Source organism: Urocitellus parryii, chromosome 6 (assembly GCF_045843805.1).
Source record: "Urocitellus parryii isolate mUroPar1 chromosome 6, mUroPar1.hap1, whole genome shotgun sequence".
In the NCBI taxonomy this organism is placed as follows: Eukaryota; Metazoa; Chordata; class Mammalia; order Rodentia; family Sciuridae; genus Urocitellus; species Urocitellus parryii.
The window spans coordinates 73,917,567-73,943,253 of NC_135536.1; the positions used below are offsets into that span (position 1 = coordinate 73,917,567).

At 34.7% G+C, this 25,687-nt stretch overlaps 1 protein-coding gene across 1 annotated transcript; it reads right to left on the bottom strand.

Annotated features, from left to right (window-relative positions):
* Positions 1–1,449: 1,449 nt before the first annotated feature.
* Naa30 (N-alpha-acetyltransferase 30, NatC catalytic subunit) lies at positions 1,450–25,413 on the bottom strand. Its single transcript, XM_026384088.2, has 5 exons — positions 25,217–25,413; positions 24,196–24,952; positions 19,340–19,463; positions 16,712–16,767; positions 1,450–7,710 (listed from the first exon to the last, which is right to left on the bottom strand). The coding sequence occupies exons 2-5, from the start codon at positions 24,949–24,951 to the stop codon at positions 7,573–7,575; spliced, it is 1,074 nt and encodes a 357-aa protein (XP_026239873.1). The 5' UTR covers position 24,952; positions 25,217–25,413; the 3' UTR covers positions 1,450–7,572.
* Between the last annotated feature and the right edge of the window lie 274 nt (positions 25,414–25,687).

Consider the following 25,687-nt stretch of genomic DNA (forward strand, 5'->3'; position numbering starts at 1 on the left):
TCCCAACACTCCCAAGGATGTCATCATCAGGCCAGACCAGTAATCTCCTCAGTATTAGGTTGTGCCAAAGTATCCAAATGTTCTGCACCTTCATTGGTTTGGGAGCCACAGCTCTGCAGCTCTTACTTGACCTGTAGTGTAGCTGTAGTACAACTCTTCTAATTTTATGCATTTCTAGCATCTCTAGTCAGCCATGTGGTTCAGGGTTTCTTTTTAAACTGATTAAATGACTATAATAAATTTATCCTAAATTATCCTCCACTTCCCCTTTTGGATATATTAGAGTTTTTGATTGGATGGTCCTTATTTTTACTTCACCTTAGGTTTTCAGCTAAACTGTCTTCACATATTTAATCATCTCTATTAAAATCTGGTGCAAATATTACCACCTGTTTTTCTCTCCTGCTTGCCACGTTTTCTTTTTCTTCTTCTTTTTTAAGTATATTTAGCTGATCATATTTCTAAAACTTAACCCCTTCTGCTAAAACTTATTAGTCACTTGGCAGTTTCACCATATTTATCAACTCTATTTTTCTCTCAATAAATATATTTATCTTCCAGTGTCCACTGGAAAACATTAGGTACTTGGGATATGAAACCTGACCTCTACCTTTCCACTTGATCATTTAATATTTGTACCTCTAAACATATGTACTTACGCATCTACTATTCTTGAAACAAATCTTTTGACGTTGAGAGTAACCTTCTCTACATTATATTTCTCTCAACTTCTTATGCATTTCCATGCTGCTATTAAAAATAATTTCCTAGAAACTTGGTTATATGATTAAGGATTAGTATGTGGGATAGAGACATTTGCTTCTAAAAATGAAATTGTACCATTTGAGGTAAGTACCAAAATATTTGTGGATATAATCTCTGTTACATATAATCTTTGTTTTGAAACAGTATGAGGGTGGGGACAGATTGACCATGGTGTTAGGCCTTATTGATAAGTATATTGATAGTTCATTATACTTGTTTAATATTCTCCATGACAGAAATGCAAAAAGCTTGTTTTTTCATTTGCTATAGTCTGGGTTATGTTCATAAGATCTAATATAACATTTAATTTTGCCATTTAAGTGGTGTAATAACAAAAAAATAAATAAATGGTGCAACAAAATTTGATACCAAAATTCAAAATTATGTTGAGCTTGTTGTTGCACCCCTGTAATCCCAGTGGCTCAGGAAACTAAGGTGGGAGGATTACAAATTCAAAGCCAGCCTCAGCAACTTATCAAGGCCACAAGACCCTGTTTCAAAATAAAAACTAAAAAGAGCTAGAGACTGAGTGTCCCTAGGTTCAATTCCTGGTACTGAACCCCGAAAAAATTAAAAATTATGTTACTATATTATATATATTAATTATAGCTACAATTTATTATTTACTTCATACTTGGCTACTAGGCACTGTTCAGGTGAGTTACATAAATTATCTGGTTTATTCTTCACAACAAGTATATCAGGTAGTAATCACTAAACACTCAGGTTAAGAAACTTGCCCAAACATCATCAGGATGAAAATAAACATTTTCAATAATGATTATTGGTTCCTAATGTGAAGAAAATAAATATAAAAATTCAAAACAATGCTCACATCCATATTGATGTACTTCATTTTCAAATTAAAGCTATTAAATAGACTTGGCCAAAAACAAATTTGAAATCGGTTTACATTTACCTAGTTAAGTCAATACTTGATGGACTTACAAATTTTATTTGCACTCACAATAAAATCAAGTATAATACTAGCTGACTGTGCAGTCACAATTTACAGCACAATTTGGAGGAAGGCAGATATCCAGTTTAAAGGCAGCAGGTTTTTAAGGCAGTGGGTTCAGCCCCCTTAAAATGATAAATAGTCATGTGCAATCATGGGAAATCTGGCCCTACAGATGATAATGATCAATCTCCTACATATATTAGGAAATTGAATAGTAAATATAAATAAACCAATTTAGCAATTATAACTTTTAAGAAGTTTCATACTTCTGTGCATTTTAATGCAGCAGTTCCTTAAAAACATCAATTTTTTTTAAAAGTGGAATTAGATTTCTAAAATTAAAAAAATACATGCATTCTTATAAGTGATTACTACTGGCTTTAACTCTAAAATATTTAAACTCCAGAAAATAAAACTTAAGAATGCCTATTTAAGGGCAAAACATGTTTTTCAGTTCATTAAACCTGCTGGCTTTTAAAAAGGGTTTCTTTGGCATGAAAGGAAAACAGGAGACATACAAACTTTGCAGTTGTAAACGAACAAATGAGGGTACACACTTTCTGAAATACAAATCTCACTAAATAAGAGTGTTTACTAAAAAACCCTACATGTCAAGGGAACTAGAAAAGTTTATAAATGTTTCTAAGAAATTTCAAATCAATTCACTATGTAACAAATCCAGTAACAAATATCTTTATACAATCTTTAAAAGCCAGGTCTGAATCCATATGGTTAAGTTATTTACCAAATTGTACCTAATCTCAGCAAACTGTTAAGAAAATTGATAAATATTCATACAGCAATTAGGTGTTCATGAAATAATAACTAAAGCTTATTTTTCAGTTTTATAAAAACCTCACAATTATAATTAGACTGAAAACTCATTATAACCCCTGCATTGTATAAATTATTAAGTTTTGGCACATCCATGGTCTTTATTTCTAGTCTTTCTCTCATGAAGATTATAACACTGAGTTGCTACCAACAGGGGTTTTGATCTCCTAATAAGATGTGCTAAACCAGGCCTTCTTTGGCCAGGTATTTACCACCCCCACTCCTCCTGCCTTTTGACTAATTACAAATTACCAGATGACCAGCTAGGGTTAGGGTAATACTTTGCTTAACCTGGTTTGCTCAGAAACAAAAACACAGCCTTTGGCCTCATGACCATGAGTGATTTTTCACAATTTAAAAGTGTAAATGTTACAAACCTCCATGTTCCAAGTAGACCACTGGTGAAATATAAAGATCAATTTCATTTAGAAATGAAATGATTTTTAAATTCATCTAAAATGAGAAACTGTTAGGCCTAACTACAAATCATGCTTTAAGGCTAAAAGGATAGGAGAGTCTCATCAGAAACCAATTTTTGACACTTGAATCTGTGCATCTCTGCACCTTAAAGTTCTAAGAACAAAACTGAAAGAGCTGCATTTCTCAGAAAACCACATCATCCGTGGGCAGTGTGTTCTTTTGCCCAGAGGCAATTTGTGATCTTTTTATTTCATATTTTAATAAATTAGAAAGTGTAAAATATGCTTTTCTGTTATTACTTACATATTATCTAAAGCTATGCTGACCAATACAGTTGCCACTGACCACATGTGACTAATTTCAATTAATAAAATTAAAAATTCAGTACTTCATTCACAGTAGTCACAACTAAGGGCTCAGTAGCTATTTGTGACTAGTGGCTACCATACTGAAGAGTGCAAGGAGCATTTCCATCTTCAGAGAACTGATCTGAAAAAAGTGCAGCTGCTCTATATGCTCATGAGATTCTTTTTTAACCCCTATTTTTAAGTTTATTGAACATCACTATACCTCTGGCTACAGGTTAAACCTAATCTGAGTCAAGGTATAAACCAACTGCATCAATTGGTGTTTAAGAGTGAATATTTATAAAGTATTTTGAGTTCACATAAGACCCAAGTAAATCATGAATTAGATATTTTCACATTACCATAAAGAATAAATGAATATTTGTCATGCACAATAAAAATGTAGGAGTCATATGACGAAAACAGATCATCTAATCCTACTGACATCCAAAAATCTTGAAATTATGAAAGCATGCATAACTACTAATTTAAAGTTTCCGCAAGAATAGGGCAAAAAGCCCTTTTCTACCTCAGTGCTCTATTAAAATAGTGCTCTATTTTACCTTTGTGTCTTAGCAAAAGGGAAAAATATTACTAACACAAGGAGGCACTATACAAAAAATAGTAAACTAAAATAAAAATTCTCAGAAATAAACTGCTATGGAATAAATAACTTTCAGTTTAATGCACGCAAAAAACTCTCATGTGTACTGATATCTGACATATGAACTGAGTACTTTTAGAAAAATCAAGTTCATGTTACTTTCAAATTTACTTTGTAGGAAAACAAAGTAGAACAAACACAACTGTTTATTACTGCTTCCAAATAACTCTTGGATGGGAGGCAGGAAGTGGGAACATTATAGATTGCTTCTTGTTTCTCTGAGTAAAAGCAAAAAACAAACCAAAAAAAAAAAAAATCACAAATGCACACAGCTGTATCTTAAAGAAAAATGCAAACACAACTTAACCATACTTTATTTGACTGCATCTTATTTAGACAGCTTGCACATTTCAAATCCCATTAAATCTCTCTCTCCAAAAGAATATGGGACAATAAGAGAAAATTATGCAGCAATATCCAGTCATCAAACAGCAGTCCAATATTTTGAGATACACGTGATATTTTATAGATACTCAACTCATATCTGACGTCAATATAATTTATGGTTATGTTTTTACAAACCTGAAAGCCCTGTAACATTATAGCACTCATTTTAATGATGTCATGGTGCACTGAAAAATAACTCTGATGCGCTACTAATTTGATTTTATCTACGCTCCTCCAAAGTGATGAACTTCATGATTTTTTAGACACCATAATAAATATACACATCCAGTCTTATACATGTCAGCCAACATCATAACACAGGGCAAGGTAAAGTTGAAACGTGACAAACAAACTCCTTTACATAGATTTGTCGAGCAAGGGGGGAGGGTAATTTGGAGAAGAGAGAGGCAGAAAATATCAAAACCAATTTTTTAATAGTACTTTTTTCTTATTTTGCTGGCTTCAACTTCAAAAACTACTGTCTGGTTTCTGATCTGTGGACTTCTCTAGAGTAAGTAGCTTCATCCCAAGGTAAGGGAAATAATAGCCCACATACCAAAAATGATAGTATACCCGTTAGCTTCTTTAACACTAACATATATAGCTTCATGGTAGCATGTATAAAAATGTTCAGCAGTACCAACTGCTAAACCAGTGTCAGTGGATAAAGTACAGTCAGTCTTAAAGAGGCAGCACCCCATTAAAAGAAAGTTGCACCAATTTTGCTCAGTTTTAGCCAAGTGAACCCACTCTATCAATTATAAATGGAACTGTTTCAAGCTGATATGAGAAAAATGTAAGTCTGTTATCAAAGTAAGTGAATGTTTGATGCTATTTCAACTGGAAGAGAGACTTTTAATTTTGGTGCTGGATTATCATGCTAGAGATTAAAATTTTAGGTGAACAATTTTTGCACACCTAATTAAAGACATAAGGTACACTGATATTAAACATACACCAGCTGAACAATATGGCATCCATTTCACTTTTTAGTCACATGGTTAAGGTCATGTTTACAAATGCCCAAGCAATCAATTTAGTTAATTCAGCAATTCTGGGGTTAAAGGTCAGTAGTTAGGGTTTCCTTAACATTCTGGCAAAAACATTAAAAAATGGTTGAACTGATAATTAGCATGTATCTACTTTACAACTGTCCCCATTATTTGAGTCAATCAAATGTACGTTCAACAACAATCATTACCTAAGAACCAAATATAAGGCTATGAAATATAACTTGATGACACATGTAACACTGTTTCAGCTAGTTTCCTTCTTATTAACAAATAATAACAGATGCATCGATATGACTGGCATTCTCCTAAATGCTAGAGCCCAAATGAAGTTTGATCAAAAACAGATTCAAACTGGTCAGCTGAAAAGCTGAATACTATGGTGGTGATATTTGTTGATAGAACCAATATTCTGCCCATTAACATTAAGCTTTTAAATAAAATGTAAAATGGAAATGTTTTCTTTAAAATAAGGAATTATAAATGATCCCACCAGGAGGAACTTTAGTTTTCATCAAATATAAATTGTTTATTTTAAAAGTCCTTGTAAATCATGTTCACTTTGAAAACACTATACTGAGCAAAGAGCAGCTTTCCTTAAAAAAAAAAAAAAAAAGCAACAAACTTTCCTGAAAAGGGGCCTTTACCAACTGTTAATGGAGGTAGGGTTTTAAAAATACAGTAATTATACTCATAAAATATTCAAACCAAATCCTAGAGCAGAAGTATATCCAAATGAAAATGACAACATAGATTCCTACAAAAGAGTTTTCACAGAGAATGAATCTTTTTTTTCTTATGGGTACCTAGGTTTTCCAGTTAAATAAATTATCCATCACAGACTTACCGACTCAACTGAAAGCAATTAACTTGAAAATTCGTTACATTGCACTGATTAGCCAAAACACAATATAATTAATAAACATGGTAGCTGTTCAGAAAACCCAAAGAACTCATTAAAAAAAGATTTTCATTTCTCCCTTTTGTGTGTTTCTGGAGGAACAAAGCAAAGCTCCCCCGACAATCTGCTCAGACAAGTGAAAAGAAAATAAAAGCAGCTTAAAATGGATACAATGCACCTTGAAATTTATTTCCAAGATGAAGAATCAAAAGTGAAGCATTTTAAGAAACAAAAGCAACGTGAATCCAAGTTAAGTGGGAAAAAAATTCCAGCTACTTTATAAAAGCTGTTCTTCACAGCTTAGCAATAATTTTGATTAAATAAAATCACACCAATTTACATTAATTTTCTGTTCTTTTCCAAAAATTCCCTCTCCAAAAAAACAAAGCAAAACAAAACAAAAAAGTGCATCCAAAACCCAGCAATTCCCTGCTCTCTCAACTTTTCTCATCCCTTTTGAGCCATTCCTCTAAGGTTTTCCAAATAGATTTCAACCTTTTACTGTAAAGAAAGAAGGGACTTCTAAAGTAAACCACTCTGTCACTCACCTGGAAAAAGTATCCAAATTATAAAAATCTGAAATAATTTATTATCAAATTTAGAATTTAAATAAAAACAAAGTTTTCTTGTAAAAGCCTTAAAGAAAAGGAAAAGACAGCATGCATTCAAAACCTAGAGATGAAGACAAATATACTTATCTACACAGGCACTGGCAGACAAAATTTAATTGTTATCTTTACTTATTGTAAAACAATACCCCATCCTACATTTTTTTTCATTCACTAATCACTGAGGTACCAATATTCAAGAATGGAAAATTTAATATTGAAAAAATAAAACCTAAAATTGAAGATTTTCCCTCACCCCTTTCAGAAAACTATGGCAGGTTTTGTGTGAAATGTTAGTATACTTAGAGACTTTTACAATCTACATTGGCTTTTTTAAGGAACAAAAATCATGTTCCATTTACTGGTTCTGTGATAAAATGATCACTATGCAAATAACATTGTCAGCAGACTCTGAAAATGAACAAATCTTGGCTATCAACTGGCACATCTTGTTGGTACCAAAAGAACTCTTGAAGTTTAAAACAATCTCTTTTAATTCAGAACAAATGCGCCATGCCAAAGTGCAACAAATATTGTGCGACACTCAATGAGACACTGACAGGTAAGAGCTGCATGGAAATTACTAAATCCACCTGCAAAGCAATTCTGTACAAATTGCATTGCATGCAAATGTCGATTCTGTGTTGTTGGAAGTTGTTCCTTGATGTCAATTTCTCAACGCAGCCACAGTTTAAGTCGCAGTGCATCAACTCCATTTAAATAGTATCTGAACAGCCTCTTATCTCGAACAAAACCAAGATTTTCATAAAGTTTCAAAGCAGACTTATTTGTTATTTCTGTTTCCAAAACAACCTTTAAAGAAATGAGAGAATTAAGTTAAAATCTCATAATTTGGAAAACTTAAAAGATATAATCAGATTAAATATTTAAAAAATATATACTTTTAAATTGATTTAAAAACCAATGGTGAAAACAATATTAATGATACACAGAAAAAAGTCATCAAAATGTTAACAGTAATTATCTTTGAGTCAAGGAGGGGATGAATCCCTGGGGCTTATTTTCTGTTCCACTGATTTTTGTGACATTTGAAATCTTTTAAAATGAGAATACATCTCTTAAACTAAAACAAGGATGAACTATTTCCCTATAGAGAAAAATTTAGGTGACAAAAGATGAAGGGGAAAAGAAAGAAAAATCATCAAAGGTTTAAAAAGTAAACCAGTACTTAAAACTATTCAGCTTGACCTCTTGTTCCTCTATTTTCATTACATGTCATCATTCATCCTGGTAACAACTACCACATTTATCTAGAGTCTAGACCAGAGTCTGCAAACTACAGACTTTGAGCCAAATGTGCCTGCTGCTGGGTTCTGTAAATAAAGTTTTACTGGAATATAGCCATACCCAGTTGTTTACATGCCTATGACTGCTTTCTTGGCACAGGGCAGAGCTGAGCAGTTGCCACACAAAGCTATGGTCCACAAAGCCTATAAATATTTAGTACCTGGCCTTTTGCAGAGAAAGTCTGATAATTCAGATCAGTGATACTCAAACTTTAGGGTAGGTTAAAATAGATATCATTACATAAATAAACATAATTCTATTTGCCTTTTCTATTGATTCTCACCTACCTCACTGAAGAATTATCAATACAGTGAGCTATAGTTACTATTATGGTGTCATAACACTTAGGTATTTATAGAGTGGAAAGAAAAAATGGCAAAGTACAATAAAACAAAGGTCCAAGTAAAGCATATGAAGCTATTCCTGTGCTATCTCAAACTATCAGGGCAAGAATTAAAATAACAGATGTAAATAGAGAAAAGGCAGTACCCTTTGACTTATCATATCCAAAACTGAATTCATGGCCTGATCTTTCTCTATAATTCTATATCTCTGTAAATAGGATTTCCATAACACTATACCAAAGCTTCAGATCTGAAACTCAGGATCATCTTTGAAACTTTACTCTCCACCCACCTACAAACATCCAGTGAATACTGTCAATTCCCTCAAAAACTATTGTCTCAAATTGGTTCTCTTTCCATTCCCACTCATACCACTCTAGTCCAAGCTCCCATCAAATCTTATTGTAATTTTAAGAGTTCCCTAACTCAAGAGGTCTCCCACCATCTACAAGTAGTGATGTTCTTAACACCCTACTTATAATAATTTACTGACTCTTTTATCCTCAAGATGAAGTCCACAATCTAAAAATAATCTAGAATCCTAAAATTTACATTAAAATATGGCCTCAATGTTTCCAACTTTGCTTTAAGTTTCTCTCTTACTGTTTTTATGTTCAACACTGAATTTTCAGTCTCTGGAACCTACCATGAAAAGACTATTCCTTCTATCCCCATTGTTTTGGGCCTTGGCCTTCCCTTTCAGATTAGAGGGAATATTCATTTCCTTTTATACTAATCCTACAACCACTGGACTGCTCCAATGAAACATTCAATACATGTGTCATCTTTCCTAGATGGTGAGCCTAATGGGCAGGGACAATGCAAACCATCTTCACACCTGTTTCCTCTGCACCATACTGTCTACCACACTGAAATCTCTTAAATATTTGTTAATAAAATATTTCCTTAGCATCTTTCATTGTATGATATACATTACATGAATATTACAAAAAAGGTATTGCCATGCTTTTAAATGATCAGAGAATATAAAGCAAAAGCATCTTCTGAAAGCAATTACCAATGCAATTAACCCATAAAAGCAAATAGCATGCTAAATCCAAACCTTTGAAAGATTTTTAAAAAGCAAGTAATTGACAGTTCAGGATCAAGTGAAAATATTCCTAGGAAGACTTTTATACAGCAAATAAATTAAAGAATTAAAATTCAATTTCTCTCTGCTCTTAAACACACACACAACACACACACAATTCAATTTCTAGTCTAGTAATGTATGTCATGCTACAATTTGAAACATTCCTGTCTGATTAATGCAAGTTTTCGGTTTTGAACAATTCTGTTGGGTAATTCCTGGAATTCTGTTATTAGGTCAGCACCTAATTACAGCTAACATGTTAAATCAAGGCCATGTATATGAGAACCACTAAAGCTGTAACAATGTAAAATTTGTAATTGACTTCATAAAAATAAAAAGAATTATGTCATTTTATTTTTACAGCAAACCTATGAAGAACATATGGCTACCTCTATTTTACAGATGAATGAAACTTAAGACAAGCAGTAGAGTAAGGACAAACCAGAGTCCAAATATGAACCAGAGCTTAGTAGTAACCAATCTTCTGTACTTTCCCCAATTGTTTCCCAGAATAAAATAAAGCAGCAAAAAGGAGATCAAACCTACATAGGACAGGATAAAGGGGATCTAAGTCCACCTTCGTTAATATTCAGCCATCTAAAAATATTCAGAACACATCAAAGGCTCACTATAGCTACACAAACACAATTGAGGTGTGGTTAGGAATTTAATTCTGGTTTATCATCATCTTGACAGATTAATAAAATAAAGCCCAATTACACAGAAAAAAATTACATAAACGGCTACTCTAATTAAAATGTAAAGATTCCCTTAGCACACTCACATTTTCTAAATAAAGATACCATATATTATTTGACACAACTGAAAATGCTAGGAAAAGATAACTACTTTTAAATACTTAACTACTTAAATTTTTATGTTAAAAGAAAATTTGGGTTTACACTGGAAATTTACTTAAAGCTTCTCTTACTCTTCAACATGGAAGTATTACATAAGAAACCAAAGGATAATTGAGGATTTTTTTGATCATAAAGAAACATGACAAAGTTGAATCCTATTTAACAGAGAAAAGGAGTTACTATGATATTCCACTGATTCTCTCAGCAACAACCATTATCAGGGCAAGCCAAATCTCTATGATTTAGATCAGTATTTTTCAATATTCTAAGCTGGAAGATTCTAGAGAGCAGGCATGTCCACTGGCATACTGTATGTCAACTAGCAGACCTTCCACTGGTATTTGTTGAACAACTAATTATTGCTCATAACAACATCCTACTATGATCAGAATTACCATCATATTGCAAAGTGATGGTAGAAAAAGTTAAATGATTTTCTTATAATCACACAGATGCTAAGTGGCCAGTTCTTTAATTAGGCCAAACTATTTATGCCAAATCCTTTTTGTGTATGTGTGTGGGGTGGGGGGAGGGGGGTAGCAGAGATTGAACTCAGGGGCACTCAGCCACTGAGCCATATCCCCAGATCTATTTTGTATTTTATTTAGAGACAGGGTCTGAGTTGCTTAGCACCTTGCTTTGAACTCGAAATCCTCCTGCCTTCCAAGCAGCTGGGATTACAGGTGTGTGCCACTGTGCCCAGCCAAATCCTTACATTTTAATAACTCCATTTTATTCTATTATTTACCCAGCAGACTATATAACCAAGCCAAAAATACATTTCTAATGAAATAAAAATGTTAAACATTATAAACATATAATTATTAAACACATTTAAAAATGTAATGATAAATATATAATTAAAGTGCTAAGAAGTCAGTTACAATATCAGGGTGAAAAAAAAAAGAATGATTGGATCTTCCTACCTTTACATGTATTTATTCTAACCAAAAAATAACTTAATCTAGTTTAGTCATTATTGCTAATATACTTTATTCTTTTAATAGTATAAAATACAGTAGACCATTACACATCTAGAATTTACCGAAATAAGCATTAGGAAAAAAGCAAATTAAGCTGTAGGGGAAGTCTTGGGTTTAAAAGCAAATTGTAAACAATATACAATAAGTTACAGAGATATTATTTACACAAAAGAGAAACTACCTATTAAAACTAAACATGTGCATTTTAAGAAATGGCAATACCAAAATGTATATGCTAGAAAGGTAGGCAGTAGATTTTTTATATTTTCCAAGTTTTCTGTACTAAACATTACAGAAAAGGGAGAAATGCACAAGGCCTCAGGTTCAATCCTAAGTACAGGGCAGGGAAAGGACATGATTTTCAACCAAAAACATTTTAAGGTTATATACTACACATTTAAGTTCCATTAAGAAATTCTAGGGGCTGGAGTTTCGGCTCAGAGGTAGAGCACTTGCCTAGCATTTGTGACGCACTGGGTTCAATTCTCAGCACCACATATAAATAAATAAAGGTCCATCAACAAATATTAAAATATTTTTTAAAAAGAAATTCTGATTCTATTGTACTATGATCATATTTCCTTCTGGATATTAATATAATAATCATATCTTGAATCTTAAAAAAAATTTTTTTTCCAAGGATAGCTATAGTTTAAAACAGTAAAAGTCCTGTTAACTAGACTGATCAATTACATGTACATATACTAATTTATTTCAGAAAAAATACAAAAAATAGTTACCATGAAGATATACTATAATTAGGTTTACAGATTTTACTTATAAAATCATATTTTAGGAACTCACTCAAGTAATCTGTATTTATCTTACCCTTTAATGTGAAACACAAACCTGATACTTGACTTAGCTGCTATACATATGGCAGCCAGAGCATAGGGGTGTAATCAAATTCAAGCTAAAGGAGATCAGCATATGGATACTGCACTTTTTAGTCATGAAACAACAAATCCACTTTTTTTTTAATTTTTTTTTTTTTAGTTATAGATAGACACAATATTTTTATTTTGTTTATTTATTTTTATATGGCACTGAGGATCAAACCCAGTGCCTCACATCTGCAAGGAAAGTGCTCTGCCACTGAGCCACAACCTTAGCCCTATTTATTTCTTTTTTATGATGCTATAATTTTTTTGGTTGGTATGCCAAATGTAAAGAAGTGAAAAATAGCTCTGCTGTTTTAACATGTTTAATTTTGATATAAAATGTTGGCATAATCACAGTAAGGCAAAGTGAAGATATCTACTGAGCCAAAATAAAGTAGAATTATTATTTGGGCAACCACATGATCTATATTTCAACTCTATTTACTAACTTTTGCTTTTTAAATTCTGAAATTAAAATGGCTAGTAGACAATATAAAGTCACATATTCAGTAAAGAGAAAATATAAATTGATAGGATGTGCATTTATCTGTTAATAGGTCCACAGAGTTAAAAATATCTTTGTTAAGAATATTAGAAACAGCAGCACAATCTAAGTTACAGAAAATGTAATTTAAGGGCTAGGGATGCAGCTCAGTGGTAGAACTACATGCATGCAGCCCTGGGTTTAAGAAAGAGAGAAAGAGAAGGGGGTGGGAAGAGGTGGGGGGGGGGGGAAGGAAAGAGGGAAATGAGAGAAAAGGAAGTAATTTAAAATTCTTAGGGCTGGAAGTGTAGTTCAATAGTGGAGAGCCTGCTTTGCATACTCAAGGCCCTGGGTTGAATCCCAGGCATCATAATAACAAAAACAAAGATAGGTTTTCAGATAAGCTATTATTTCTTGACCCTTTAAAAGAAAGGAAGCTTGGCCTAATTTAATGAAAGTAAAATCACATGTTTAATGTTTGATAACTGGTCACTATATTCTTAGAGAATTAAAATTTCAAATTTTTCCTCAAAACAATAAAGAGCAATTTCTTTTCTTTTCTTTTTTTTTTTTTTTTTTGGCACTAGGGATTGAACCCAGGAACATTTTACCACTAAGTCACATTCCCAGCCCCTTTTATTTTTTATTCTGAGACAAGGGTCTCACTAAATTGCTGAGGGTCTAAGTTGCTAAGGCTGGCCTCAAATTTGCAATCCTCCTTACCTCAGCCTCCTGAGTCACTCTGATTAAAGGCATGAGCCACTGCACCTAGCACATTTTATTTATTTATTTTTTAACCAAAACATATTTTAACAACTTGGCTAATTCTGCAGAAGCCTTTTGCTTTTTAAATGTTAGGCATTGTATACAAAAAAAAAATAAGGCAATTGCTGTTCTTAGAAAGCTTCCATAAAGTTAAAAAAAAAAAAAAAAGACAAGTTAACAACTCATATAAGCCAAAATTCAAATGTGCTCCTTAAAATAGAGGTATAAACACTATGCTAGCAACACAGAACTAATGACTCAACAAATATTTATGAACCGTTTACTCTATCACAAATGCAACCTAAGTACTTAGAATATAGCAATAACATGATAAGGCATCTCTGTCCCTCAATGGTTAAGGCACAGACACTCAAAGTGAATGTAGGTGCAGAAAGTATTTAAAAAAAAAAAAAAAGTCAAGAAAAACACAGAAGGTGCAACTGATCTGTTCAAAAAATTAAGAAAAACTAGGTACTACTGTTGGTATTAAATTGGGTCTTAAAAGACTGAGAAATATTTTAATAAGCAGGAAAAAAAACCAAGAAGCTACTGGATCTAGAAGATACATCAATGAAAAAGCAGTTTTACAATAGTGGAAGGGCAGAAAACAAACCAAATGGATAAAATGATAAGGAAACAAAAGCAACATACACTATACTATCAAAAATTAAAAGTGAAAAAGTGTTGCTGTTCTGGTTTAAAACTAAAGGAAAGGGGAGTGAAAGCATAAACAAGAGCTCTGTCCCTTCATACAGTAAATTATCTGAGCAATGTGGGACACAGATAAGCAATTAAAAAAAAATCAAGGAAAAGTTCTCTAATCTTGAAGCAAAGATACTCAATTGCAAGAATAAATCATGTAAGATGAAAAAGTTCATGGAGAGACCATTGCCATGAACATTAAACCTAACATTAAGCAATATTCATTGCTTTAAAAGGAAGAAAAATGAACCAGCATTAGATTTTCAGGCCCACAATGAAAAGACTGTTCTTTCCTAAAGCATATCACTAACTTAGGATTTAACCTTGAGACTAAACATTAGCATCAAATTCTCTGTATCATACCTTAGAACTTTCAAAGAAAAGCCAATACTATATTAATATAAATGTGATCAATTAAGGTAAAGTACACAGCCTCAGGGTAATTCATAAAAGGCTTAACCATAGAAACAGAATACTCCCTGCCTCTAACCTTCCCACCAGAAATGACTCAAATATATTTAACAGAAGATCAAAACAGTCTATCAAACCCAAAGAATTCTCCAAACTGCTAAGTAACGTTTTATAAAGCCTGACTTTTCTTCTTGATGAGCTAAGCTAGCATGGCAGTGGTCCACACATAGAGACCTACATTCATGAACTCATCCAGTTCAATTACCTCCTGCAAATTTAGTTACCAGCCATGTAAATGGCTTGGATTTCTGATATTTTACTTTTGGATACTGAAAGCTATCATAAATGATGTGAGTTCCTTCACCAATCAAGAGTTATCCATTAAGAGTAAAATGAAATATCTTTAAATCCTAAAATGACTTCACTGTGCTACCCAATGTCTATAGGCCATATATCATATAACCATTATTTAGTGTGATTAGAAGTATAGACTAAGGTGAACCAGGAGCTTGAAAATACTCTGCAGTAAATCTCTGTTTTAACATGAAAACACATTGAGATGGTGTTAAATAAAAACAATTATTACTGCACAAGAATAATTTCATTTGTACAAAAAAGTTACACACTTACATAAAGGTATACCTAGAAAATGGAAGGATGCTTATTAGCTATAGGTGGAAAGAAGGATAAAGAATTAAAGAGGGGCTGGGTTTGCGGTTCAGTGGTAGAGCACTTGCCTCACACTTGTGAGGCACTGGGTTCAATCCTCAGCACCACATAAAAAGTAAATAAATCAAATAAAGGTATTTCTACAAATAAAAAAACTTAAAAAAAAAAAAAAAAGAATTAAAAGAGTGTTGCTAGGCATGGTAGCGCATGTCTGTAATCCCAGTGATTGGGAGGCTGAGATAGGAGTATGACTGGCTCAAAACCAGCCTCAGCAACCTCTCAAGGCTCTAAGTAACCTAGCAAGGCCCAGTCTCAAAATAAAAAGAAAAGGCTGGCTCAGTAGTTAAACACCCCTGGGTTTTTTTTTTTTGGTACAAAAAAAAAAAAAAAGAGAGAAAAGTGTGAAGATGGTGGATGGTGATTTTGTAAACAAAATACATAATTAATATCTATATAAATTTTAGACCTAAAAAAAAACCTTGCTTTTTTAAAAAAAAGTCACGAAAACGAATTATTTATAATCTGTTGAAAAAATTATCTAATTTCATGTACTTTGAGAACTTTCTAAGGCACATTTGCGGCCCCGCCCCGGACAACTGTCTTGAGAAGTACAATACAACTTTTCTCCTCTTTGATTACCACTGTCATAGTAAAGACATCTGTACTTCTCTAGTTTGAGTTTGTTCCCTTCCACACTGTACAACAGTAAATGTTAACATCCCAATCATCACTGATGTTTACTGAGTACACACGTAAAGCACAATGTTGTAAGATATTAACAAATTATATCTGCCATTAGGCCTTAAAAATAAGTTGAAAAGAGAAGATTCCCTTAAATTAATATACAGAAGGTTTTACACTTAAAAAGTCATTCCCTGACACCCTTATCATTTATGCTTAATGCTTAGAGATTTTTTTCAAGTGTGAAATATCCTTAACATGGACTGATACTTTTCCCATAGTTTAAAAAGAAAAAGATATTAGACACTAATACTAAGGTGAATTCTTAAACAAATTAAAATTGGGTTTGTAGTAAGACCTACCTTAAATGACTTAACTGATAAAAAAAGTTATAAAAACCAGTTATTTACCAAAAATGTCTAAGATTTCACCTTTACATTTTGAAGATTTTTTAGCTCCATTATCTTAAAATTTATTCTATGTCACAATTTATGTTTTTAAATAGAATGTAATTCTCGCTGCATTTGTGTAATAAGCTTCCAAGTGAAATGTTACTTTTATTATAGAATATTTATAAAATACTCAGTATAATACTGCCTAGGATAAAGGCATTAAACATTAAGAAAAACTTACCTCATCACAGTCTCCTTCAACCATGGCATATATAGCTTTCTTAACCAAGTTAGTACCTAGAATATAGATCTGAGCATTAATGAAGGAAAAATATTATTAATTTATTAAAGAACCTAACTTGTCATATTCATAATAAGCACAGATATGTAAAATGTTAGGCTCTATCATGAATGCAGATATGCTGACCGCCTCAAATTAAATGCGAAAAAATAATTTAGATATAAGCTGAGAGGAACCAAAGGGAATTTAGACACAAACAATTTAAGGTTCCTCTTGAAAGAATTATCTCCTGATACATTCTTTTTTCTAAGATGTAATTATTTGCCCCAAGCAGGAGTTTGTTTTATTGTTTGAAGGTAGGAAGAAAGGAAAAAGAGATGGCCAGAGCAACCATGATGTGATATGGCCAGAGCAATCCATGACTACCATGTGCTAGCCAGAACTTACTGTGCGACCTGAGCAAGGCACAAGGCAGCTTCACAGGAACTGCTGTGCCCACACCAGGCCAAGACACTCAGTCCCTACAAATCTTACAGTGACCCTAGGTGCAACTAAGTTTGGCATTCTTAATGATGTCAGTGGTGTTGTCTATAAATGTCTAGCAAATGTATCCTACTTTGGATCAGAAATACCTAACACACTGAAAGAAAACACTTCCAAATGATTTAAAGACAAATTTCAGTTTAAAAACCTCTTAGTTTTCAAATCATGCATACTAGTATGTATTCATTTCATGGGACACACAAATCGTATCTGAAGGCCAGAATGTAACCCTAAAGTTTCTGCCCTATGAACTAGCCAAACAACTCCCTATCATTTTTCACAAGTCCTATCAGCTCTTTTCAATCCACTGAAAATTAAACTTGGTCTACAAAACAAGTCTAATTAAAAAATTTTAATGGAAACTACAATATTATTAAAAAAAAAAAAAAAGTCAGTTAAACCTAATATATTGGCAGGCACAGTGGCACATGCCTATAGTCACGGCTATTTGGGAAGCTGAAGCAGGATCTTTTGAGCCCAGGAATTCAAGGCCAGCTAGGCAACATAGTGAGACTCTGTCTCAAAAAAAGAACAAACAAACAAAAACACCTTAACATTAAGTAAACCTATTTATGATAATTTCTCATGACATCAAATACTATATGAAATAGTCTCATGTTAAGACAATAATGTTCATTTACTATTTCAAAAAGCTGCAAGTAACAAAATTGCTAATAATTAAATATTGGTACAGATATCAAGTATTATTTCATGAATACTTGCTTAAGTACATCCCACAATTTGGCAAGATTTAGACAAATGTTTGCTTACCTAAGCTTCCAATCTTCCATCATGGGGGAAAAAAAAAAAAGCCAGTAGACACTAGAACTAGAACAGTGTTTTTTTTTCTCCTCTCTTTTGTACTGTCTTTTGTACTGTAGATTGAACCCAGGGACCCAATGTGCTGTACCTCCAGACTTATTTATTTACTTATTTATTTTTGAGACAGGTTCTAAGTTTTTGAGGCTGGCCTTGAAACTGCCTCAGCCTCTAGAGACATGGAGATTATAGGAGTGAGCCACTAGCCCAGCATGGTTCTTAAGTAGGCTTACTTCAGTCACTGGGGGAAGCTTTACTCCTACCTGACAGGATAAACAGGATTCCAGGGAAAAAGGCCAAAACACTTGCTTTTAAATCACCCAGGTGGTTTTAACCACCATTATAAACCATGAGCATAAGATTAATTAAACATGCTGGGAAAGGTAGACCCCAAAGAGGTGAATTTGGAACTAGTAAGAAATAATCAATTCTCCTTTCCTGGGCCTCCCTTAAGTTGAAATGTTTGACAACTAGCACAAAGTAACAATAACAATTATTTCATACTTTTGGCTTGATTCAGATCCACGTAACCCCCCAAGGATGAACAGTTTCTTCAGGGATAGGATAATGCTATTAAAAACTGCAGCATCTCTTGTACTTAATATAATCTTGTACTTAATATAATTTTTTTGTTAAAAAAAAAAAAATCTCTAGCCAGGTCTAATTGTGCATACTTGTAATCCCAGAGGCTTGGGAGGCTGAGATAGGAGGATGGTGAGTTCAAAGCCCGCCTCGGAAAAAGTGAGGCATAAGCAACTCAGTGAGACCCTGTCTCTAAATAAAAAACAAAATGGAGCTGGGGATGTAGCTCATTGGTTGAGTGCTCCTTAGTTCAATCCCCAGTACCCCCCAAATAATAATAATTCTCTAGCAGGGAAGAGTGGTGCACATCTTTAATCCGAGCTATTTGGAATTCCTGAGGCAGGAAGATTGATTGCAAGTTCAAGGTTGGCCTGAACAACTTAGTAAGAACCTGTCTCAAAATAAAATTAAATAAATAAAAGAGGCTGGAGATACAGATCAGTGATAGAGCACCACTGGGTTCAATCCCCATTACTACCCCCAAAAGAAATCTCTAAAATCATTAACAAGAAAAGAAATTCATTTTAAGGGCTTTCTGAATATATTACTTTAAAATAAAAACAACTTTTAATTTTCTTCCTTTACCTTCATTTCTATATTTTTACATTTAAATCTTTTGTTTTAAAACACAAAAAAATGAAAATAACTTAAGTCACCCTTTTATTGAAATAATATTTATCTTACCAATGCCATTTCTCCTGTATTTGGAATCCACAGCTAACATGGCTATATAACCTCTGCGGAACATCTTTTTGTGCATATCCAACTTGCAAACGATGGCACCTACACACTCCTCCCCTACCATGGCCTTAAAAATAAACAAACAGTTATGAAGAATACATTGCTAAAAGGTACTGCACAATTACCCAGGGAAAACAGCAACCAACCATTGGTCAGCATTTTTGAAAGAGGAAGAGATAATGACAGCAACCACAAAAGTTTCAGAAATCTGAATCCCAAAACTCCTTCAAATGTTCCAGTTTTTAAAAGTCTCTCAATATTTTTAGAACATGAATTTCTCATGCTTATTAAAGCCTGGAGGAAAAAGATTTTTCACAAAGTAAACAATCAAGTACTTTATAAGATTATATGTGAGGAACTTAAAATTACAATTACATGCAATAAAGACCTACTTAAGTTTTGGGAAGGGGGAACAGGTGAGCAAAGTTTTTTAAAGAAAAAATGTATTCATAAGTATAAGATGAAACATTATACAATTTTCCCATCAGCAGAATATTATAAGTTTTTATAATAAAGTTTTAATGAACAATATTACATAACATTTATACCTGAATGATAAGATTTTGATCAAGAAAAAAGTATATAAATTTTCAGGAAAAGGATTATTATTTGTAAAATATTGCTTAGATTCGAGATTTTGTTATTGAAGTATTCCAAAGACTAAGTAAATGATGGTCTTAATTTTAGAAAACTCCTGATTACGGGTCATTGTCATAAAGCTCTCTATAGCTCAAAATCAGAGATTTACATTAATGAATATGATTAATTATTTTGTCAGTTTCTATTTTGTCAGCTTCTCAAAGTGTTAGAGGCTACATGTTAAATAAATGCTAATAATCCCCCATTTTCATTAACATTTCCAGTGTCATCACTGCAAACATATTTTAAAAATCCCAAAACTGATTAAAAAAAAAGTTCTAATATTATATTCTGATGAATATAAAACAGGGTAATATCTCTGTTTAATAATGTGTCAGCAAGCAGTACTTCTTTTCGGTAAATTACCTTGGCAGAAGAAACAAATTCAACAACAAAAATAGGTTGGGTTAAAAGTTAATAACAAAGCTCAATTTATACCTAAGACATATTTTAACTTTATTTGTCGTAACATTTTTTTAGCCTGTCATTCTATAAATTTAATAATTTATTCTATAAATTGATTAAAGGCTCACTCTTTTTTTTTTTTAATAAACTGTGGAGAAATCTTTTTTAGGCAAGATAATTCTAATCCATTTCACACAAACCTAAAATAGGTCAGAAAAATCCCTTTGAAGGGATATTAAATTCAACAACCCACACTAGTTCATTTCTGTTTTATCACACACTCCAAAATTATATTGGGTCAATAAACCTCTAAAATTATTTCCATTTTTTTTTTTCATTTACAATAAATCAATGTGCTTTAATTCTTTTGAAAATTAAATGTTCTTTTGGCATTAAGGCCTGAAATACACACAAAAGTTATTTGATCAAACAAGTCTCTGACTTTTCTTTTTGGTGCTAGGGATTGAACTCAGGGCCCCTATATGCCATCTACTACTGAGCTACATGCTCAGCCACTGACAGCATTTTTTTTTCCCCCTTTTCTTTTTGGTGCTAGAGATTGAACCCAGCATGCTACCACTGAGCTATACCCCCACAGTCCTCATGACAGCATTTTCTGAATAACTCACTTCAAACACAAATATTCACATGTAAACTCATCAGATCAAATGGTACTTTAAAAGGGCTAGAAAAAAATTGTGACCTGACCTCATAAACTAAGCTCATGTGATATGAAAAAAGTCTATATTAATCTCTGACACAAAAATAAAGGACAGCTATACCTTAAAGACATTAAAGCCATTCAATCAAGAAAAAATTAAAATCACTGACTACAACTAAACAATACTTTCAAATTAAACAGGAATTTCGAACATATCTTTGTTCTTTGCTCAAGAAAGTAAAAAGCAAACAATACTATATTATTTCATTCTTAGACAAGATTGAATATTTTCCTATTTAAGAATCTAGAGAAGCAAAAACCAAGTTGTACATTTCATCTAAAAATAAAAGCCCAATGTATGATACACTATTAATAAAAAAGTTGCTAGTAAAGATAGATACTGCATTCTTCCATGATAAATTGTTGATAAATATACATTTACAACAATCACTAAACTGCTTTATGATATTTTCAAATAAAAAGCTTCTGCACATACTTTTAAGACTCATGCTATTAAAATGTGTTTTTTCAAGTACTGGAATTCAAAAATCACTGGCAAGATTTAACTCTATAAGGACAAAGGTTTGTCAGTCGATAAAATTATGAAAAACATAAATTGTGTGAAACAGAGATTACAAAATTCCAGAACACTACAAATAGAAAACTGAAGGAAGCCAGAAAGTTAAATTTAGAACAAATAAACGGAAGTACTATATTACACTGTTAGTAGTAAATTTAAGAACTTCTAAAAGGTATCAACAACCAAAATACCATGAACACTAACAGGTAAAATACAGAGTAACTGACAGTGCCTCACATTTGTACTCTTGTATTTTTACATCTGTTACGTTATTTGAAAAAAAATTATAAGAAACTTGTCATTCTTGTTAGCCAATCAAGTATTAGCAATTCTGTATGGTTCAACCCCATATATTCCATTTGACCCATTTACAGGTTACCCATGGAAATCATGAACATTTGGAGGTTTCTAATCTTTTGAGAACAATATTTTTAAGGACAACTATCCCTTAATGAAGACAACTTTGTGACATAATGAATTGTACAAAATGAGTCAAGGGTATGCCATTTTTCCAGGTTCTTGTTACCATAATGAGAGGCCAGACACCTAGGTTCTACCTTTACCTTTCTGATACTAAATATCTGGATAATTAAACATTAAGTCACTCAGATCTTTATTTTTTCATGAAAAGTGGAAAAAATTAAAAGTTGGGCCATAATTCTCTCTCTAGGATCCTTACAGAAATAACTTAAAATAAACACTTGCATTTTTTAAAAAAGCAGTTCTTATGGGAAATTCAAATTTAAAACATGCCAACATAAATTCCAGTCTTAAGTGGGCCTCTGTTATTTAACTACTGTTTTATTATTCAATACATCCAGATTTGTGCTTGCACTAGTGAATCTTATAGGACAACCACTTGTGCATCTCAATTTCCAGGTATTCAGAATTTAATATAAACTTTGGCTATTAAAGGCTAAAGTACAAATTAGCTGGTGAATTAAGAGGGGTCTATATAAAATCAAGACTAAAGTTTACTAATATCACATTTACCAGAGTCTAAAATGGCAGCCAAGTTGGGAGGCCTACATACTATCAGGACTCAAAGTTGACTAAATATCTTAAATGCACAACCAGTTTCTGGAACTGACAAGAAAAACATCTATTTCAATTTAATATGTGACTCAAATATATACTACTGTGGGTTAACTTACAATTAAGTCAATTTAAATATTTAGCAAATATAATAGCATCTGATATGACATTTGTAATAGTGTTGTAAATCATCTTCCCATGTTCACCAACACAGACATGTCTTAGACCTTTGATACAATGCTAACAAACCTAAAAGAGAAATTTTCTACATCATAAAATAGTACCTACAGCTTAAACAAATGTATTAAATTGAAGTTTAAGCAAAATTAATGCAGAAAATAACAAAACAACCATTATCTACAATACCCAGATTATATTTTCAGATTACCACCAAACTATAGAATCAAAAAGACTTTCAAAGTATTGTCAAAACATAATGCATGAACTATTAAGTATAACCAAGCAAATGTTAGAACAATAAATAGTAATGGTAGCATTTAGCTTCACATGTAATAAAATGTTCCTTAAAAGCATGTCACCATTCACATAATTCAATGGAAATAATATGTTATGTACAGCGATACAAAACATCCTGATCTGCAGTCAACATTTGTGTTAAAAGTTTCACACAGACTGAAATTGGGTCAATATTACTATAAAGAAATTACTGGTACTGCCAATAGTATGTAAGTTGAAAAAAATTATTCAGCTTATTCAATAGTCTTTTGGACTTACATGTAAATAAAAAACTTTTGTCAACACACCCTACACAAGACATATCTCTGACCAATTTCTTTTTTTTTAAAAAAAGACTAGTAACAAATTCATAGGTAAGTTTCCACAAAAGAATATTTTGCTCAAGTTTCAGGAGTCTTTCAGTCACCAGAGTGTTAGTGGCACCCTCTAGAAAAAGCAGACTGGCTACAACTCTTAATTGTCCTGTTGGAGTAAAAGGAAACAATCTCCATAATTACTGAACACACTTGTAAGATTTAATTCTCCAATGTAGCCACAGAAAGTTTACTGACAATCATGTTCACCAAAACATGTTTATGAATACACTCTTCCCTGATTATGCTGTAATCGAGATTAATAAGGCCTGTATCCGAACAGAACCAAGTTCAAATTAAATGACTGAAAAGTGCTCTGAGGATGAGGGAAAGTAATTAAAGATGGTTAAACATGACTCTAAGCTAATGTAAAGAGGACACAAGACTCCCCCACCCCCACCCCAGTGAAACATGCATCATAAGGCTTGCTGCACTTTCATCAGTATCAAGTTAACCCAAATCATTGAGTCTTACCTTCAGAACAGTTTCATTAAATAACTAGGAATGTGTACACACATTTTACATCATGTAACATACATCTGAAAAGCACAAGGATACCTCCACGGCCACATTCTCAGCCCTCAAGCTCCCTGTCCTGCGTGGCCTGGATCTCAGTTGGGCTCACCCTCTTTTCATTCCATCCACTTACCAAGAAGCACAGCTGTGGCCAGTTGTGGATAAAATATCTATACGTATAAATGGAGTAGGGTTCAGACAGATCTTTGGTGATCAGTCTCATGATATCGGGCATTTGTAGCTCGGATTCATATCGGACATATCGTATCGTCCGATCCTCGCCAGGCTCGACCTCCCGGCCCGAGGGACTTCTTAAACTGCAACCAGCGGTCAGGGACGAAGACAGCAGCCGCACCTGCTCGTCTTCCTCCTCCTCCGTGCCCTCGGCCAGTCCATTGCGGGCCGCCGCGGGGTCGCTCGCAGCCGCTGCCTCTGCCAGGCTGGGGAGCGCAGTTCTTGCATTATTGGGGAGGGAGTGAAGGGGTCTCTCGCCCGAGTGTACCCCGGCTCCCTTTGTTGCAGTCGCTTTGGGGCCCCCGTCGGGGTTGGCCGTGCTCGTGGCGGCCTCGGTTGCACTCAGGACCTTGCTCTTGAGGGAAGCGGCCGCCCGGAGGTGTCGCAGTTCGGGGCTGATCAATCCGTTGAGCTGCTGCTGCTCCTGCGGCGGCTCCGGGCAGCGGAGGCACGGATGCCTCTTGGCCGCCGCCGTCGCCTCACCGCCCGCCCGGCTCCTGCCAACGCCTTCATGCTCCTCGTCGTCCTCCTCGTCCTCGCTGCAGCAGGCGAGGGCAGCCCCCGCCGGGAAGGGGCAACGGGGCTCCGCCGCCGCCGGGGCCGGAGGTGCTGGTGGTGGGAGGAGGCTGCTAGGCCCAGGCGGTACCTCCGCCATCCTAGGAGCGACAGAGACCGAGAGAGGAGGCCATGAGACACGACCGACGAGCGCCGAACAGAGGGGGCAGCGGGCGGGGAGCGGCGGACGAGGGGGGAACAAAGGCAGAAATCGTCCCTCACGGAGCTGCCCCCCAATTCCGTGCCGACCCCCCCAGCTCGTCAGCGCCGCCCAGCTGCTCAGCCGGCCACCGTCCCGGTCCACCCGGGCCCATCCGCCGGCCCTGTCACCCGCGGCACCTCCCCTCCCTCTCCCTGCCGCTCACCCGGCACTGGTCCCCGCCGCCGGTGCCGCCACTCCTCTTCCTCAGCCACCGCCGCCGCCTCCTTCCCCGCCGCGGCCGCCTCCACCGCCGCCAAGGATCTCACCCAGCCGCCGTCGCCGTAAAGCGCCTCGGCTGTTACCCCGGGTAAAGTTTCCTGGGCCTGGCTTTACGACACTTCCCTGCCTGCCGGCTGCCGGAGCCAAGGGAAAGGGGCGTGGAGGGAGGTGACCTGTGGAGGGGCGGGGCCGAAGGTGTCTCCCGCGGGGTTTGCGGGAGGCCGAGTGCTGATGGATGGGACTGTGGGCGGGGAAGTTATCCAGGGCTTTGGAGTCACCGGCTCCCAACCCCCTCTCCTGTTTTGGGACTCCTCGGCGGTGCGAGCTGCTGCTCCGCGGCGGGGAGGAAAGGGGAGGGGCGGGCCCGGGAGGCATTGCCCGCTCTAGTCGGTTGCACCCACCGAGCTACTGTGAA